The following is an 18,820-nucleotide window of genomic DNA, read 5'->3' as shown; positions in this document are numbered from 1 at the left end:
AACTGAAGCCGAGCAAATAAAAACCGGCAGCCGCCGGATGAATGGCTGCATGTTTGGGTCATGATAAGGAAGAATTACATTTTCACACTTCACCGGGGAGGGTAAAACAAAGCCTCGCGTGGGGTTAAAAGTGCTATAAAGTGTTGGAAAATAACCCAGCGCAAAAATACATTCAACATAATTCCTCATTTGGTGGTTCGAGCCATTTCCACAGTGGGAGATGTAAGTGATTCAAGGCTCATCAAAATCACACAGTATGGCCCCCAAAGCACACGTAGTAAAAAGCGCGATGGCGGTCCTGCAGGGCAGGTGCGGCGGCGTATCAGTCTTCTGAGGGCGTTCCTAATGGAGCTATCACAGAGTCGGCTGTCATCTCCAAAGAACTCCATTGATCATCACAAGAGGCATAATGCCTCCTCATTAAACAGTGAAACTTTCAGATCCATATTCTGTATGATCCAATTTCAGCACTTCAAGCCCTCGCTGCAGACCAAGACGTCAGTCCGTCCGTCCAGCCAAACCAGGGAGTCCAGCTCATACCCCTGCCTTACCTCGGTCACTGTCAGCCTGTCCCTCACACATTAATATTTCATGCATCTGTGGGAATGTGAATCTACACACAAATGCCCAAAAATGTTGGTTTTCACAGACGCCGATGCAGCGTTTGGTCCAAATAGCGATTGGCGTGGTGGCAGATAGAGTAGATGACATCGTAATAAGGATGAAGGGAGCGACTAGCAATTACAATGATGAAACATTCATTTGTGTGAAGTTTGTGATTAGGGGACTAATCTTTAATCGCAAGAATTCTAATTACCAAGGGCTGTTCTATGACGTGTGGTCTCATAGCAGTTTAGCATAGATAAAGGAAATAAATGTCATCAGTAGGTAAATGTTCCCACTAAAATTGAACTATTGGTCGGATAAAACAAGACATTTGAAATTGTCTCATTGGCCTCTGGAAAATAGCGATGGACATTGCTCTATAGTCCAACGACTGATCAGTCGATCACGAAAAACAATTAACACGTTAACTGAAACTAAAAAAGTCACCTTTAGCTGCAGCCTCAGCTTGTTTTAGTCATCAGTCAAACACACAGAGCGCAGAAGGGAACGCATAGATGCAGATTCGGTGCAGGAGATCAAGTAGGGGCACAAGGCCTGTGCTGTACGTTATCCCAGCCATTAGGCAGCTCGGCTCCACAGAGCCCTACTCCCGTTGGGTGTGAATCAGAGAGCCAACAGCTAATGGCAACTGTCACCCCATGGTAGAGCCACTGACAGCAAGCTAATGCCCGCACATTCAGAGGGGAGCACAAGAGCTGTCAACACCCCACCATCACCCTGTGGGGTGTAAACTGGCAAAGAAAAAGGGAAAAGGACAAAAACAGGAAGTTGAAACTGATGTGCTGTTATTTCATTTCCCAACACCTCTTAGGCACTCTTGAGCTTTTCACCACCGTCATACGGGTCATTAAAATATTGAGTCACATAAGGCGCAGGAAGTCAGTGAAGGAAGTATGTTATTCTCACATCTTTAAAAATGCAATCCAAGCGTTTATTTGAGGCTGTCGCGTGTAAGTCCATGTTTAACGAATGGAGAGAATGGATGAGAGATTAAAACAAATGCTGACATTGCAGTGAGTGTTTCGCAACAGACGAGCTCTAATTCGCCTGGGCCGAGATCCTCCAGGTCTCTAGTGATCTACTGCAGAGATGAACGGCATTCCTCTTAAAGATCTGTGAAGTTCTGTCTAGCTCCATGTTGGCCTTAATCAGTCTTCACTCTTGCGCATCCAACTTGTCCAAAATTCTGCTGCTCGCTTTTGAACCAACGCTCGTGAAAGGCGTAAACACATTACACCCATTTTATACTCTCCCTCCACCGGCCCCCCGGTTGGATTTAGAATCGATTTTAATGTTTGTTTTTAAAGCCATTAATGGTCTGGCCGCAGCTTATTCGTGAGATATTTTAGCTCCGAGCAAGTACAACAGGGCGTTGCCGCCGTCTTCCGGTCAACTCTCCTGAGAAGTCCCGAGGTCGAGGTATAAGCAGTGTGGTGACGGTGCCTTCGCTGTCGCTGCTCCAAAGCTCTGGAACAAATGACCTCCTGACTTACGCTCCATCTCTCACTTAGCACTTTGTAAATCCAACCTTAAAATGTATTCATTTAGAATGTCTTTTGATACTTTGATTTTATTGTTTTTTATATTCTATTTTATGCTATTTCCTGATGCAAAGCACTTTGGATACCTGGCGGTTGCTGTAAAGCGCTTAATAAATTAGATGTTGATTGATTGACAACACTGACCAACATCTCCCATCGGGGCTCCACTGGGTTGAGATCTGGTTACTGCAATGGTCCTAGAATTAGATGAGTATTTTTGTCATTTGAAATCAAACCATTCATTCGCCCCCTTGTGTCCCGCAGCATTTGAAAACATCTGCATTCGTTATTTTCCCAATTTATTCAATTTTTTATAGGTTGTCACCCATCTGTTGGTTTGGGCAGACGATGGCTTTGGTGCATGATAGAGTTGTATTTGGTTGTGTGCAAATGTTGAATGTTCCTGTGTTTATCAGACACTAACAGGTTTGGTTGGACTCAAGTGAGTCTAAAGAAATTCGATGCGTGATTGGTTTAATTATCCCACAATCATGTCTCAACTTGGTGATTCGTTTTATAAAAGTTTACGTTTGTCGTTTCTTAACCTTGGTGGAGTTCTAATGGTTTCCTTGGCTCGGGATTTGAGACAACAAATTTGGCAATGCGAAGTCCGTGCTTCAAACTAGTGGCATGGAGTTTGGAAGATATGGGCCTTTACAAGGCAGGGTGGGTCGAATGAGGCCAATTGCATTGTGGGAAATGTAGGATCTACTGTTTTTGAACTTACTTCTGCCCGCACATCTTAAATGTTGGCCATTCCCAAATCCCAGAGTGCCACTTTTACGAATTACTTTTTCGAGCACATAGAGAAAACTCCACAAAATAACCACGTATTTTACTGTAAATCATAGAAGAATTTAAAAGTGATTGGAATCGTTTAATTAACGACAGCCAAACCCCGGCAGGCTTTGACGAGACGAGCTCTGAGTACAGAGTGAAGGAATTCGCTGAACAGCAGCGCTCAGCGACGAGACGAGCAGTATCTCCAGTGTTCAGCATCACCAACAAGCCAAAATCCAGTTTGTGTTTTCAGTAGACGGGTGAAACCATAATACTGAGCACCGTCGGCAGAGAACAGATGCCCCGAGGAGAACGGACTTCAAAGTAATCGACCGGTGAATGTGAGAACAGGCAGAGGCCGTCACACTACGGAAAACCGCTATCTTCTCGATTCAGAGGAAATGAAAATTCCTCTTTAATAATGTTCCAACAAATACTTTGTCGCGAATAAAAATTCAACACAGTGATAAACACAGGGGCTTCCCAAACCTTGTAGCCGCCGACCCCTAAAGTGATGATGACGCCAGAGACATGTGACCCTTGAATATATTGATTTGTGGTAGTTTGCAATAAAAATATTTTTTGCAATAGTTTGCAGTAAAAATCACCTACAATGTTTTTCCTGTTTTGCTGTAAATCGACCTAATGCTAAAACTGATTCTGTTGCTCATCTGTCATAATCACCTTAGGCGAAATGTGTGGACAAGGAATTTTTGCTGATGAAATAATTTTTTATTTTAAATATAACTAATATTTTTTTTTAATCTTTTGTAACAATTATGGCTCAGATTTCTTGAAAACATCTTGAGACCCCCCTCTCTATGTCTTGCGAGCCCTCAAGGGGCCCCTAGTTTGGGAACCCCTGGCCTATTGTCACTGACAGAGTTCAGAAACCTGTTCCCCGCCAATTCTCCGAGCAAACGGGTATCGGCTTACTCTTTTCCCCGAGCTGCACAGCAGCACACACGTGGCGGGATGCGAGGGCGCCGTGATTTTCAATTTCGATGCAGTGATTTTTCTTTTTTCCAACGTCGCTCCACAGCGTGTCGATATCGCGTGAATGACCCGCAGCAATGTGAGCGGAGCACTTTGGCAGAAAAAAACTCCGGGGTCCTCTCCCCGAGATCCCAGCAGAGATTGCATTAATCACTGCAGCCTCCCCTCCTAAGTGGAGACGGGGAGCAACAGCTGGGGGAGAGGGGCTCGGCTTTAAACAGTACACAGTGCGGGAGGTTCAGCCATCACTTCTTGTTGTTGATCCTGACATCAGTAGTAATGAACACCTTGGAGCGTTGCCTGACTGCCTGAGCATGACTCGCTATCACACACGAGGAGGAGCATAGAGGCAGTTATTTTTTGTGTCTTTGTGCGTGTGACCAATGTAGTGTGTAGCTGCACGTCCCCATGCACTGCTTCCTTTTGTTGTGCGGTTCTGAGTAATATGCAGAATAACAGGTAGGCCTACATAACTCGGTCTGGTGGGAACAATTAATCAGAACATTGTTGGTTGCTCTAGGACGAGGCCTGGGCTTCGTGCTGAGGTCACACTGTAGCTGCACTATGGGCTCCAGTGATCTTTAAATGATCTACGGCCGGCTGGACCACATTTATGTCAAGTGGAGCAACTGCATATTTATAGTTGTACAGTTTAAGACTCCGCTCAGCCACGTACAAAAAAATATATAAGACTGATTATCTAATCGATCCATACAAAAGGGAAATTAACAGCGTTACCACAGAGACAAAATATGTTTGTTTGTTTGTTGTTGTTTTTTTTTTGGTTGAGCCAATCCTTTACTAAAATAGAAGACAATACATATATGATGAGACTTTTGGAATTTTTTGGGCAGTTGAAATAAGCGATAAGCAACAATACTGACATACAGTACCGTGATATTATGTCAACATCCACAAGAACGGAAAAACAGCGGAATATTTTTTTCTGAGGATTTTCGATGGAGAAATTGTTGTGTCCAAAAAGTGAAGGAAAATAAAAGTGGTGATGGAAAAAAAAAAGTACAGTCGCAGGCTGTAAGACCAAAACAATGACTTAAAAATGCTCTATAGCAGGTGAAATACAGAATTGTGTGATCATTTGCTCTTGGGTTTGTCAATACAGGTTATACCTTTTAACTGCACGGCCACGTCAGACTTGTTAAATATTGATTATACATGATATATTTTATTGATTTACCATTGTGGTGTTCCCATTGTTTGACTGTATGACAACACGGGAAGGCTGCATATGTACAGGATAGATAGATAAGAGACTAAATGAGTGTAGGTGATCCAGATGCGTCCTGTGTACATCTTAGCAGGTAGATTTCCACGAGCAGCGGGCTGAAGTCGTCGCAACGCTGCAATTCTGTGCTCACATCCTGCTCTGGGAATTCAGTTGTCACTAACTGCATTAAATCAAATTAGACAAAGACTCAAAACCTGGGCGCCTTCTATTCTGCTGCTCTTTTGTCCAATTTTCTATCAATGCTGTGGCCACCTAGCCTCCACCACACACACACACACACACACACACGAACACACACACAAACACACACACACACACGAACACACACACACACACACACACACACACACACACACACACACACACACACACACACACGAACACACACACAACGCCAGGAGGTCTTTGCTTGCTGATCTATGTAGGACAAGCAGTGGGGTGTCTGAAGTCATAACTGAACAAGATGAATGTGGGGGATATGTTCATTTGAAAGCTCTTGTCGCTGAGGGTTTGTCGTCTGGCTGCACAAAGGGTGGAGCCGTCCTGCCCGATTTGCTTTAGACTCAAACCGCGGCTAAATTGGAAATCGTGAATCACTCTGACACCGTTGGCGCAAGATGGATTGCTCCAGTTAGAGTCGGCCTTTTTTCTTTACTTTGGTCCCTTTTTTCAAAAGAAATTATACAAAAATTAATTTCTCTGACAAACGGCCGACCTGGGCAGTCAATGAAAGGAACAGCAAAAGGAAGGCTGGGACTGAGACACTACAAAGCTGGTCTTATCAGCGCGGCGCTGCCCCAACCACATCCAACAGCTCTCGGCAGCACAATGAGCCTGGCTGAATATTTGATCAACTGTCACAGGTCTAACAAGGCTTGCCAAACTACACCTGCCTGGAGGAAAAAGATATGACTTTGAGCAGGCCAAGGCCTCCCCAAGATGTAAAGGAAATAAGCGGTTGATGTTCCCAATACCCAGTCTGCACTAATCTCATACAATCTCGGGCACTTGGATTCTTGAATCTCGCCTGCGCCATTTGCATTACTGAACAATGTCTTTTTCCGGATACCAGCACTTCCCCCCTCACCTCAACACGATCTATCCATAAATTATGAAAACATTACACTCAACCTCAAACTCACACTACCATAGTCTGAGGGGAGCGTTCACAGGTTGAATTCAATATCACACTATATAAATGTCCTTCATGCCAGGTGTGATGCAGTGGATGATAATTCATAATGCACTTGGAAACTCTCCCCCACACACACACACACACACAGTTAAGTCGTGGATAACTCTCTTGGACAGAGGTGAAAATTTATGTGCTCCCTGTATCTTTCTGTCTTTGAGTCTGAGCTGCAATGTGCGTGTGTGTGTGTGTGCACACGTGTGTGCACCGGCTGCAGCTCATTGCCCTGCAGTAATATCAGGCCTTGCAGACACCTGGGACCAGTGGTGTGGGCCCTCAGAGGAGGCAACCGCCTGGCAACTGGCCCTGATTACTTTCTCCACTCTCTGGAACTCAACTCTGTCTATGCCATTAACCAGCGCCACGCAGTGTGATCCCAACTCGACCGTGCCATTAACCCTGTACACAAAAGGGTTGTTTACAAACGCACGCGCGCAAACACACACACACACACACACACACACACACACACACACACACACACACACACACACACACGACTAGGAACTCCACGTCTTAACCCTCAGACTGCTGCAGACCAACATCCTCCTCCCATCATGGCGGCATAACCTGCACAACTGAATAACACGAAACAAGGGTGACACCTAGTGTCCACATCGTAGCACAACATGCAAGGGCCAGTTACATGTCAGCAGTGGTCGAAATGTGTCCAGTTGTTACATTAATAATTGTAATTGGTACAGGAAAGGGAAAGGTGGCAGAAGATGTAAGAATATCCTTAAAAATATTGTCTGATAATTGAGAGAGAAAAACACGAGTGGTTTAAATGTTTGTTTTTTCACTTAAAACTAATTTTGTTCAATAACAGCAAAGAGACCAGTAGTATAATCTGAAAACATGAAATACTGTGATTTTATTTCATTGTCGTTGTATCACCTTTACATGTCAATCAGACTTCATAGGAAAATACATGGGTGTGCCGATTTGTTTTTGTTTTGGTGTTTTTTGCCCTGAACCACCAGGGGGCAGTGTTGTCCACAGTTTTTATATTTCGATGTCAGAAAAAGGTGCAATACATGTAAGAGTGAGGTCGGTGACTCTCGGGATGACAGAGGCCTTAGTCATCAACATCATTTTTTCCTTTAAGCCTCCATGAATGAATTTATATTCTAAGTACACACAGATCCTCATATGTTTTATTCAATTGTATTGCTGTTTGTGGAGCACAGAAACATGCTATACAAACAAAGCCTATTATTAGTATTAGTAGTAATATTTATCAGTAGTTGTAGTAGTAGTATCGTAGTGGTGGTAGCAGTGCTATTCATTATTATTATTAGTAGTAGAAGTATTGTGGTAGTGGTGGTAGTAGTGCTATTCGTTATTTTTATTAGGAGTAGTAGTATTGTGGTAGTGGTGGTAGTAGTGCTATTCATTATTTTTAGTAGTAGTAGTAGTAGTATAGTGGTAGTGGTGGTAGCAGTGCTATTCATTATTTTTTGTAGTAGTAGTAGTAGTATAGGGGTAGTAGTGCTATACATTATTATTAGTAGTAGTAGTATTGTGGTAGTGGTGGTAGCAGTGCTATTCATTATTTTTAGTAGTAGTAGTAGTAGTATAGTGGTAGTGGTGGTAGCAGTGCTATTCATTATTTTTAGTAGTAGTAGTAGTAGTATAGTGGTAGTAGTGCTATACATTATTATTAGTAGTAGAAGTATTGTGGTAGTGGTGGTAGCAGTGCTATTCATTATTTTTATTAGTAGTAGTAGTATTGTGGTAGTGGTGGTAGCAGTGCTATTCATTATTTTTAGTAGTAGTAGTAGTAGTATAGTGGTAGTAGTGCTATACATTATTATTAGTAGTAGAAGTAGTAGTATGGTGGTAGTAGTGCTATGCATTATTATAAGTAGTAGTAGTATTGTGGTAGTGGTGGTAGCAGTGCTATTCATTATTTTTAGTAGTAGTATAGTGGTAGTAGTGCTATGCGTTATTATAAGTAGTAGTAGTATTGTGGTAGTGGTGGTAGTTGTGCTATTCATTATTATAACTAGTAGTAATATTGTGGTATTGGTGCTATTCATTATTATAAGGAGTAGTAGTATTGGGGTAGTGGTGGTAGTAAAGCTATTTATTATTATTATTAGTAGTAGTAGTAGTAGTAGTATTGTGGTAGTGGTGGTAGTGGTGCTATACTTACTGGAGTACCCTGTATATTAATAAGTATAAAACACATTGTAAACAACGTGACTGAGTAAAGCAGCACCACCTTATCTGATATATGCAAATGATTTCATGGCCCCGCGCGTCTCCGCCCGGAGGAGAAAAATCTCCCCCCCCCCCCCCCCCCCCCTGTTTTTTTTTCTGCTTCTTCTTCTTCTTCTTCTTTTCCTTCTCCTTTCGAGAGGGCGGTGCCAAGAAGTCGGAAAACCTTGTCAAAGCCACTGTACTCCGAAGCGTGAACGCGAGTTCCAGGTGAGTTCGGCGGGACGCGCGGGGACGAGGCCTCGCGCCGTGGAGGTGAGTTTCTCCTCGGCCCGGTGACATGTGGTGACGAGGAAGAGGGAGAAAAGAAAGTGGCGGCCGGTTCGCTGCTGACATGTCCCGTTGGAAACTTCTGTCAACGTGCATCTACTACTACAGTAGATGCACGTTTCTTACCTAATCTAACAGTTGGTACAAACCGCGCGTAAAGCAGCGCAGTCGTCCTTCCTTGTGTGTTTAACTGTCTTTATTCAAAGTGTTTCAGGAGCGCAGGCCTCTTTTATAGTCGATACTTGTACTATACTGTAGGCGAGCCGCCGTGTTTCTGTGTCGGTTTTCAGTCCTGGTCCTCAAATGCGCCAACACACAGTATGACATCCAATATCCAGCGTTGACATGGGGAGAGAACGTACTTGTATCTCCTGCTGCGTACGTTTAATAATGATAATAAACGATAGGTGATAATCACCTGGAAAAGACAAGGTCGTGTTAGGAAGGATAATGAGAAGTAGTTATTCCAGTGTACGTGTGTGAAATAAAGGCAATGAGAGTCGCAGCTGAATGTTGCTGAATTATTATTGTTATATAAATCACCCGTATTATCACCAACAGTCCTAAACTTAAAATATAAATAAGTTGTAATTGTGTAATAGCAAGAAAAATGGACACGCCCCTAATGATGTCACATATTTTGCAGTTTGCCTTAAAAGAATGACTAAAACACTACACTTGATCCATAAGTAGTTTACTGATTTATCCCGTGTTCGGTCAATTAATTGACAAATATTTACAGCTCTAAAGTCGATCCAGCTACCAACTTGTGTTGTCCAACACGTTTTAAATTGGTGTAGATATCAGTCTCCCGAAAAATGTGAAATACGTCTTATAGGCACAGTTTTTGGGGAAAGGCGTGTAAAAGATTGTTTTTGTGCTTGTTGGAACGGTGTCTTACACCTTCAATGAAGAGTTGGAACCAGTTCTGAATATATATGAGTTTGTCAGAGCGTATGGAATAAGATGCTTTTTAAAGTCTTGATGATACTGAAGGAGAAACAAAAGACAAACAGACAACAACAAATGTACAAATCTTAAATTGTGATGATTCAACATGGATTTCCCTAATTGAATGTCGTTTCTCTTCAGACAATCTATGAACATCATCCGGAAGAGCATTTGATACATCTTCTACGCAGCTGAAAAGAGGATGCTCCATCATGAATGAGGTACTTCCGAGCCAGAGCTCAGCTACAGACCTGCTGGAACCAGACAGTGAGGAGCTCCAGCTCAGGGTGGACTCCTTCAGGAAGCTGGGTTACTCTTCAGAGGAGATCAGGTCCGCTCTGAGGAAGCTGGGGCTCAGCACAGACACCAACTCGGTGCTCGGAGAGCTGGTCAGGATCAGGACCAGCACTTCACCCTTCATGTCCAGTTCTGACGGCGATGAGAGAAGAGGAACAGGACTGAAGGACCCTCTGCTGCCCCCCAGTTGGGCCCTTGGACCCAGAATCACACCGCAACTGGGGCATCAGAAGAGTTCAGAAACAGAATTGAGGCCCATTGTTATCGACGGCAGCAATGTTGCCATGAGGTAATTTTGTTAGTAACTTAAATCATAATTTGTCATTTTCATTTTTGCTACCTTGAACCACGCAGCCGCTCCAATGTGTGTACACAAAGATTAACTATATGCAGCATTCAACAAAGCTGGTGTTGTCTACCTGGGGACAGTGACATACCTGTAAGATGACATGTTTCGAACTATCACTCACTTAGCACCTTGTCAGTCTGACCCCACAAACATGCTCTCACTTCCATCGCCACGGAGCAGGATGCATGTTTTTTTTGAGAACGTTGTTCGCTGAAATGTTCACTATCCTGTATGTGCATGTTTTTTGCAAAGGCAGCTGTCACTATGCAAATTCTCGAGACACACCTCGAAATGTCGGCTTCTCGTAGATAATTAGGTGCCACACATGACGTTCGCAGTAAGTAGTGGCCAGAGGGAAGGTTCCGTCAAAAAAAATTTGAGTATCCTTCTCCGTAACATTTAAAGTCAAACTACTTAAAACTATTATTTGCACTCATGTTCCCTCACCTCTGTCTTTTACAGTCATGGCAACAAGGAAGTGTTCTCTTGCCGAGGCATCCAGCTGGCGGTGAATTTTTTCCTGGATAAAGGTCATAATGCCGTTACCGTGTTTGTTCCCACCTGGCGCAAAGAGCAGCCCAGACCGGATGCCCCCATCACAGGTGACGACACAAGAATCACGCACGACCAATCACAACAGCTCGCACTCAGCAAGCAGAATGGAGTTAGTTTAGACACTTAAAAGTTAAGTCAGAAGCAATGTCATTGGATTGACCACACGCAAGCAGACGCCATTATCATTCGCAAATGTTTTGCAAACTGGGAAATTGAAACGAGAAATGAGGTCTGGTTCAAAAAGATACGACCATAGCTCTTTATCATTCATCCTTGCCCCTAGTCTAGCAACCATGACCTCAAAGGGGCCAGCCGCCCAGCCAGCCTAACTAGCTAACTTTTTTCCAGTTAATAGCCACAGCTCTGGACTTTCTCCCTTTGTTGTTGGTGTGATTTTACTGCTCGAAACCCATGAAAAACCCGTATTGTTTCGAGCGGTCTTCATCTATTCTTACCAGACAGTCATGGCAGTGGTTTCCTGCTGTTTATAGTCCTTATACGCTAAACTAACCAGCTGCTTGCTGGATCCATATACGTTACTGTAAAATACACATACAGTACAAGAGTGGTATCAATCTTCTCACCTGACTCTCCACCAGAAATCAAAAGAGCATGTTTTCCAAAATGAACCTCTTCCTCTAGTTTGCCAGGAATCAGTTGTTCGGTTAAATCACTGAAATGACTTCCTCCTGAGCCTCATCTTTACTCACCATTACTTCCCCTTAAATATCATATATCACTGTCGCCGTAGGGAGGCATATCAACTGTCCTTGAGATAACATTTCAATGTTGTCAGAGGCTGAACTGCCTTGTGAACCCGTGCCAAATCCGTGGGGCAACAAAAATTCAGATTATGAAACAAAGTTTGACCCAAGCAGTTACCAAGTTAAGTTTCAACATGAACCCGTGGCAGCAAGTGTGGGAACTTGAAACTACTTCCTGTAAGAGATTCCATGGCAGCACAGTATGATAATGTGAGCGTACTGTGAAAGGAGCATACATTTCTGATTGCTGAATCACTAAGGTTTCTGGGTGTATCTTTTCAATCCCGATTAATATCACCTCCCCACTACGTCTTCGAAGACTGGGTCGTGCTCATGAAACGGATGCATCATCACCTTGCGGCTCTGAGGATTTAGTAACTCTGCAGCCTGGGTGGGGTAATCCGAGGGATCTATTTTCAGTCTGCAAACAAGGAAGTTAAAAAAATCAGCCTGGATTCATTCCTGGGAAAGCCCCACCAGGAAGTACAGCTGTGTTCCCTCACACCTAGTTTAGTGCATAGCTTAGGGTGTAGTTAAGTGCTGACAATCATCTAAGGTGAATACATTGACCCTGAAAAACATGAGCACTTAGTCGGCGAAGTGCTTGTGAGTGGCTGAACATACAATGTGAATACATAGTTCAGCCACAAACTTCATTTCACCTGGCCTCTTGGCTGGTTCATTTCATTTCACTCTTAATTTGTATAATAAGCACTAACAATGCATTTCCTCTCACCTTACAGGTATAGTAATATGATATTATGTACATAGAGATACAGGTGATGCAATACCTACCTTGTGGTTACTGATTGATCGCTGGAGCTTTGTAAGATATTTATTACAGTTTTAAGCTGTGTGGTTTTTGTTGCTTGACTGAGCGGTTGAAAAGAATGATAATGGTGTTACGTAACATGTATATCACGCATATCATGTTACATAACAAAGGTATGCAGTTTATACACAACTTGGATTATAGCATACAGCACTTAAATGCATCGTAAAAGGGCAATGACGCGAACATGATTGTGTGCAATTTCAGATCAACACATGCTGATGGAGCTCGAAAAGCGCAAAATAGTGGTCTTCACGCCGTCGCGTCGAGTCGGGGGCAAGAGAGTGGTCTGCTACGATGACCGCTTTATCGTCAAGTTGGCGCACGAGTCGGATGGCGTGATCGTGTCCAATGACACCTACCGAGACCTCCAAGGAGAAAGTCCAGAGTGGAAGAAATGCATCGAGGAGAGGCTCCTCATGTACTCCTTCGTGAACGACAAGTAAGCAACGAGTCTCCTGCAGAGCCTGTGAGGTTTTACGTTTTTTAGTGTGGTTCCAGCGCGCACATCACTGCTTGAGGGAAATAATGAGGTCCTCGTCCATCCGATTTGTCACAATTAAGTGACGAAATCAATGATCGGCCATTTCTTTTTTGTCCAGGTTCATGCCCCCTGATGACCCTCTGGGTCGCCATGGCCCCAGTCTTGACAACCTCCTCAGGAAAAAGCCTCTGCCTACGGAGCAAAAGAGACAGCTCTGTCCATATGGTAAGATATTATAATCAGAAAGAGAATCTCTTCAGCTACAATACGTTTTATACTAGAAATGATTTGTGAGACTTTTCACACTTTTTGGACAAAACAGAAATGTGGCTCCTAAATGAGATGACCTATAGCTTTTTGTGTTTTTTGCTTTTCTCAGACAAAAAGTGCACTTACGGCATCAAGTGTAAGTTTTACCATCCAGAGCGAACCAACCAGTCCTACCTCTCTCTGGCTGATGAACTGAGAGAGAAAGCCCAGATTTCTGCGGCAAAAGAAGATAAAAATGCCAGATTATCTCCCAGACAGCCTCAGCCTGATATTGGACCTGCTCATTCCCATCCTCGGGACGCCAACACGGAGGTCATGAGGGACGGAAAAAGATCCTCGTACCCAAGTCACATCAGTGAAAACAAACTGTTGCACTGGGAGGATCCGAGGAACAGTTCAAATCACATGCCCTTCTCTGTGACAGGAGGCCTGTGTCAGACAGACTGGCCCGCGCCGCACTCTGTGCCCAATCATTACTACGCCAACATCTCCCACGACTACCTGGATTCTGGGCTGGGCTCTTTTGAGAGCCAGTACTCTGATAACTCGCATTGCCTCAGCAGCTCCCACAAGCTCAGGTCCCAGCAGCGAAATGCCCTCGCCGGACCCAGACACAACAGCCACTCCTGTGGATGCTGTTCCCAGGCAATGTCCTCAACAGTTCACCGTCAACATCACGGAAGCCTGGACTCCAACTGTCAACCCAACTATCCTCACGTGTTCCCACCAGGTGTGCCACATCAGCGCAGTCTCCCCAACCATCTCCACTACAGCGGAGCACCCCGCAATCAGCACAGTTACTGGTCAGTTCCCATCCAGGGGCTTCCCCGAGCCTCTTCGGTGCATTCCTCGCACTCCCACAACTCCTGCCGCTCTTACGAAGGCCACGAGTACCAATCCTGGGGCCGTCAACAGCCAACTCCCGCTGCGTTCGACCCCCAACGGATGGAGCTCCGCAAGAACCTGCAAGCCATCTTCAATCCGGAACAGGTGGACACGGTGATGGAAATGTTCCCGCATCTGATGGACGCCGAGAAACTGGCCGCAGAGATCCTCAACCTGAAGGCCCAGCAGGGAATATTTGGATGATCTTCATCCCTTTGGACTTTCTTTAGAACTAACTTGGTACTTGTGTTGACCTTGGTTGTGTCCCACAAGTCTGTCACAGCCAACAGTGACTTTCACGAGAAGCTTCCACGGTGTCTACGGTTGAACGATTAAAGCTAATTGCGAAGACTCTGTGAACTGAAAGTGAAATTTGCCTTGCTATTTATGAACAGGTCGGACAATCTGTCCAGAGTTATGTTCATGTGACATTGCAGTCAAGTGTAACCTTGCCATCCATGTTTTGGATAAAGAAAAGTGCCTCTAGACGAAAAATGCTTATGTTCGAGTTTCTAGAGTTATGTTTGTCGATGCATATTGTGTCAAATGTGATTTATTTTAAGTTCTCGTAGTAGGGAATCGCTGTATAAAGTATTACTTGTGCTTTTACCGTCACTGTAGTTCTGCAGAGCAGCCTGCTGTTCAATGTTATCTCTGTGAGGTGTATGTCGGGGCCACCCAATGTGTTGATTTAGTGTCAGTTAATCAAAGTGTTCTGACTTGCAAATAGCGTTTACAATATATCGTAATCCAATAAGGAAACGGAGGGAAAAAAAGACTTCGGAGTTGGTGAAAGGAATTGACTGGTGTGTCATCACCTGTTTCCTGTAAATCAGTATCAGTGTCATGGAACATTCATAGAAAGTGCTGCTTTAACATAACGCACATTTGGGATACTGCGTGATCGACGATGTTATTAAGAAAACAATACAATAAGTATGGAAATTATGTTCTCTTAATCTGTAAATATATATGTATAATGTAGTTTTAAGAAAAACATAGATTGTAAGCATGTATAGCAAAAACAGAGTCTCTGGAATAAAAAATATATTATGTTTACCTAATTGTGCCGTAGCAATCTTTCTAGAGCTTAGCTAATTTGTCTGGGTCTCTACAATTTATCAGAAACAGAAACTCACTCGTGCTTACATCATAACATATGGCCTAAAATTCCTACTGATTTCAGGTGCACCACCGGCAGAAGTGCACCACCGGTAAAAAAGTTTTAATACAGTTCCATTTTTTTCCAGCTGTGATTTAAATATACATAATTTAATGTCTTTAGTGTTTAGATTTTTAGATTCGTTTTTTTTTTTTCTCTCTTTCCAGCAGCTGGAAACCCTGAAAATTCTTTTTACAATGGAAATCTAATATTATTCATGAAGGTCATTCCAACACGGTCGCAGACGCTCCCACAGAGGGGTTCCGGTTCATCCCAAACCAGCACCGCAGGGTTTAAGTCTACAGAGACTGTGCTGCTCTGCCATCATTTGAAGCCAGCGTCTACTCTGTCACCACTCCGGTAAAAATATACAACACCGATGTCCTAATAATGCATCACGGTGTAGTCACACAGCTTGTTCCTAGACAGACTTTGTATAGAGGGCTCATAAGGAATCCATAAAGGGCGAGGCACCTGTAGGAATTGTTCGCACTAACTTTCCACGCTTCACTTCCATTGTTGCAGGAAGCTGTAAGTTAACCTAATCTCTGGAAAGGGCAGCTTGCTCTGCGGTTCATGTTGCAAGCTTTGACAAATCCTAAACTCTGTTCTCGTGTCTGAGGGGAAAGGTCGCCCAGTGTGGGCACTGTATGCGGGTCTGTATGCGTGCACGCTCCAGCTCACCTACATTCTTGCTGTTACTAATTAGTGTTCTGAAAAGACGTCCTAACCTGACCTGTACATTTCTGTCAGCGCCGCCAAGGATGGCAAAGCAGGTCTGTCAGTTGCTGGGTGTTACTCAGTTTGTAGCTTTTTAAACGGAGTACTCGGGACTTCAGTTGAGCATTTGAAGGCACAGATGCTGTTTGAGACAAAAACGACTCTGTTGCGCAAGACAGGTTTTTTTTTTTTTTATTTTATGGAGAAATGAACAGGTTTCTCTTTGTAAAAATCTACATACAGATGGTGTCTGAACTTGTTTGGCTTCGCACTGCGATGTCTCCTCATCACCCACTGTTGTACTGGTGGAACCGAGGGCAAGAAATGGCCCATCATTTTTTCTTTCTTTGTTTTGTTGAGTCATTTGTTTTTAAATTCATCGTCTGCTTTTACGTTGGAAGTCCTTACACAAACTTGCCCCAACCCCCACTCTTTGCAAGCCGTACAGAACCATGTATCATTTATATTTAGCTTTATCTGCCCTACATATATACATTTTCTTTATAACTCCCCAGTTTGGCAAGCACTGACTTACAGCTATTTGCTCAGAGTGAGACTCCCTTTAGGCTAATACTTGGACGTCATTCAGAGCAAGAAAAAATGCTTTGCGCTCAACAGGTTTTTAACTGCCATACAGTTGCCATTCTTTTTGTTTGTTCACGTTTTTGTTTGTTTTTACAACCAGGCCGGAATTCGCGTTTGAAATTCTGCATTCTCCGTGAGACCGAGGCACATTTTTGTCCATTACACTTTGTGACTCTAATAGCCTGCCCAAGCTACACACAGTGCCTCGTCACTATATTTGTTGAAATTGTAAATATTTTTTAAATTGTGAATAGCAATTACACGTGTGATTCAATTCAGACACAAGACACACAACATGCACATTTTTATGCATGTACTTTGATACAAAAATGCACCTCATTGTAATAAGGTATCGGATCAATGACAGTAACTGCTGTCCTCTGATCGGTTGGTCCACTATTCTGTGGTGGATGTATTTTTGTCTATTCCCAGGCCATCAGCAGTTTGTGGAATGGTACAAAGGCTCCATATCCAGGCATGCTGCAAAGAACAAAAAAGAATATCACATTTGAAACTGAATAAATCAACAATAACAACAACGAAAAGCACATTATTAACATTTAAACATGTCCACATGTGTAACCTATTTAAGAGTAAGGATGAAGAGAAGACTAGATCCAAGCCCAGTCTCCAACCACACACAATAAAAATCCAATTTGTCATTGCCGTGCACAATGACAAATTGTGCACAAGTAGGTCCGGAGGTGGTGTTTGTCTGTCGAATACCTACAGTCTGTAGTGTTGTGTCTACATTCACAGAAAACCTCTTGTCTGCGTGTTTCACTCATGAATTCGACAAACAGGTGGATCGCACGGGCCAAAAGTTGAATGTGTTCATGTAAGTGTGTAAATCTGTCGGGATTCAGGACAGCAACTCCCAAACATATACTTTATTTGAAGTAGGCTGGCCTAGTGAAATGATCGCAGTGAAGTGCCACCGAGTGGATTCCCAGTAGAGCCGTAAAGGCCCAACAAGCAACGTGTTGTCTTTTGGTTCACACAGTAAGGATATGAGACGAGTTACCATTCAAAGTAACTGTGGCCCCTGTGGCTGCCGTCATGTCGTCCATGGTCAGGCGTCTGCAGCTCCACGCCGAGGTGGAGATCTGCCTCCCCCTGCAGGTGGCCCAGGAAACGAACCGTGCCTGTGCTGATCCGACCGGACGGCAGCATGACCCTGACCCGGTGGCCCGGCTGCAGGTCCACGGGGGAGTGGGGGACAAAAACCCGGTGAGGTCCCTGGGACGATCGCCATGATCTCACACTGAAAGGGACAGATGGTTCAGTCGCTGTTACAGCAGAGACTGGAGTTGACTGTGCTCCAGTCTACAGGACTTTAATTCAGGGGTTGTGACTCTCCCTCTGTCACACTGTCCTGTGGTGCTGTAAATCGACCTATTGCAACTGATTATGTCATGATCACCTCAGCAGGGGAAATCTGTGTTTTTTTTATAAATGTTTTGTAAGAAATATGTCTCAAATACACTATTTCTAATTGTTTTTAAATTATATTTGATTTCTGGAAAAAAAATTGCTTTGTTTCAAGGGGTCTCAGTTTGGGAACATCATATCTGGCAGAGAAATAGATCAGCATATTGACACATCAGTGCAGTGAACGCAGCTGGCTATTTGGTTAGCATATAGGTCGTTTGCCGTACGGACATGCTTGTACCTAGTGGCTGAAGATGAGGATGCAAGCATTGAGCTCAGAGCTGATGAGGAAGATAACCGTCTGTCTGGCAAACTGCTCGCGTTGGTGCTGCCTTTTGATGACGCCTCAGACCCTCTGCGTTGATACGTGCGCCTTGAGAGGCCGCCTGTTCACCAGGGAATAGCACTCGACACTGTTATTTAAAATGAATGGCCTCGCATGTAGGAAAACTTGTCAATATTTCACTGTGGTTTACTTGAGCACTCCTCAGACAGTTCTCCGTTGCCCCCCCCGGACTCTCCCTGGTCGTCACAACTGGCCACCAACACTCCAGCCTCAGAGGCCAGCTGAGGAGACGGAGGCAAAGTTGCCATTCATTAAGTCATAAACACGATCTCATCCTCACACACACGGTTCACAAACACACCTGATGACGC

At 43.9% G+C, this 18,820-nt stretch overlaps 2 protein-coding genes across 3 annotated transcripts; one reads left to right on the top strand and one right to left on the bottom strand.

Moving 5' to 3' along the window:
• The first annotated feature begins 8,690 nt into the window (after positions 1-8,690).
• Positions 8,691-15,324, top strand: LOC118311857 (endoribonuclease ZC3H12A). Of its 2 annotated transcripts, none has more exons than XM_035635955.2 (6): positions 8,691-8,818; positions 9,971-10,415; positions 10,938-11,077; positions 12,834-13,068; positions 13,229-13,335; positions 13,490-15,324. In XM_035635955.2, exons 2-6 carry the CDS (start codon positions 10,042-10,044, stop codon positions 14,467-14,469), a joined length of 1,836 nt encoding a protein of 611 aa, XP_035491848.1. In that variant the 5' UTR covers positions 8,691-8,818; positions 9,971-10,041; the 3' UTR covers positions 14,470-15,324. The 2 variants fall into 2 exon arrangements, with proteins under 2 accessions (XP_035491848.1, XP_035491841.1); XM_035635948.2 differs by having other exon boundaries at positions 8,710-8,863.
• Positions 15,325-16,372: 1,048 nt separating this feature from the next.
• On the bottom strand, positions 16,373-18,756 carry LOC118309076 (tubulin-folding cofactor B). The gene is made up of 3 exons (XM_047334552.1): positions 18,405-18,756; positions 17,757-17,996; positions 16,373-17,212 (listed from the first exon to the last, which is right to left on the bottom strand). The coding sequence occupies exons 1-3, from the start codon at positions 18,431-18,433 to the stop codon at positions 17,155-17,157; spliced, it is 327 nt and encodes a 108-aa protein (XP_047190508.1). The 5' UTR covers positions 18,434-18,756; the 3' UTR covers positions 16,373-17,154.
• Between the last annotated feature and the right edge of the window lie 64 nt (positions 18,757-18,820).

Source organism: Scophthalmus maximus, chromosome 1 (assembly GCF_022379125.1).
Source record: "Scophthalmus maximus strain ysfricsl-2021 chromosome 1, ASM2237912v1, whole genome shotgun sequence".
In the NCBI taxonomy this organism is placed as follows: Eukaryota; Metazoa; Chordata; class Actinopteri; order Pleuronectiformes; family Scophthalmidae; genus Scophthalmus; species Scophthalmus maximus.
Note: the sequence above shows the minus strand (reverse complement) of the source record. Positions and strands in the feature narration are given on the sequence as shown.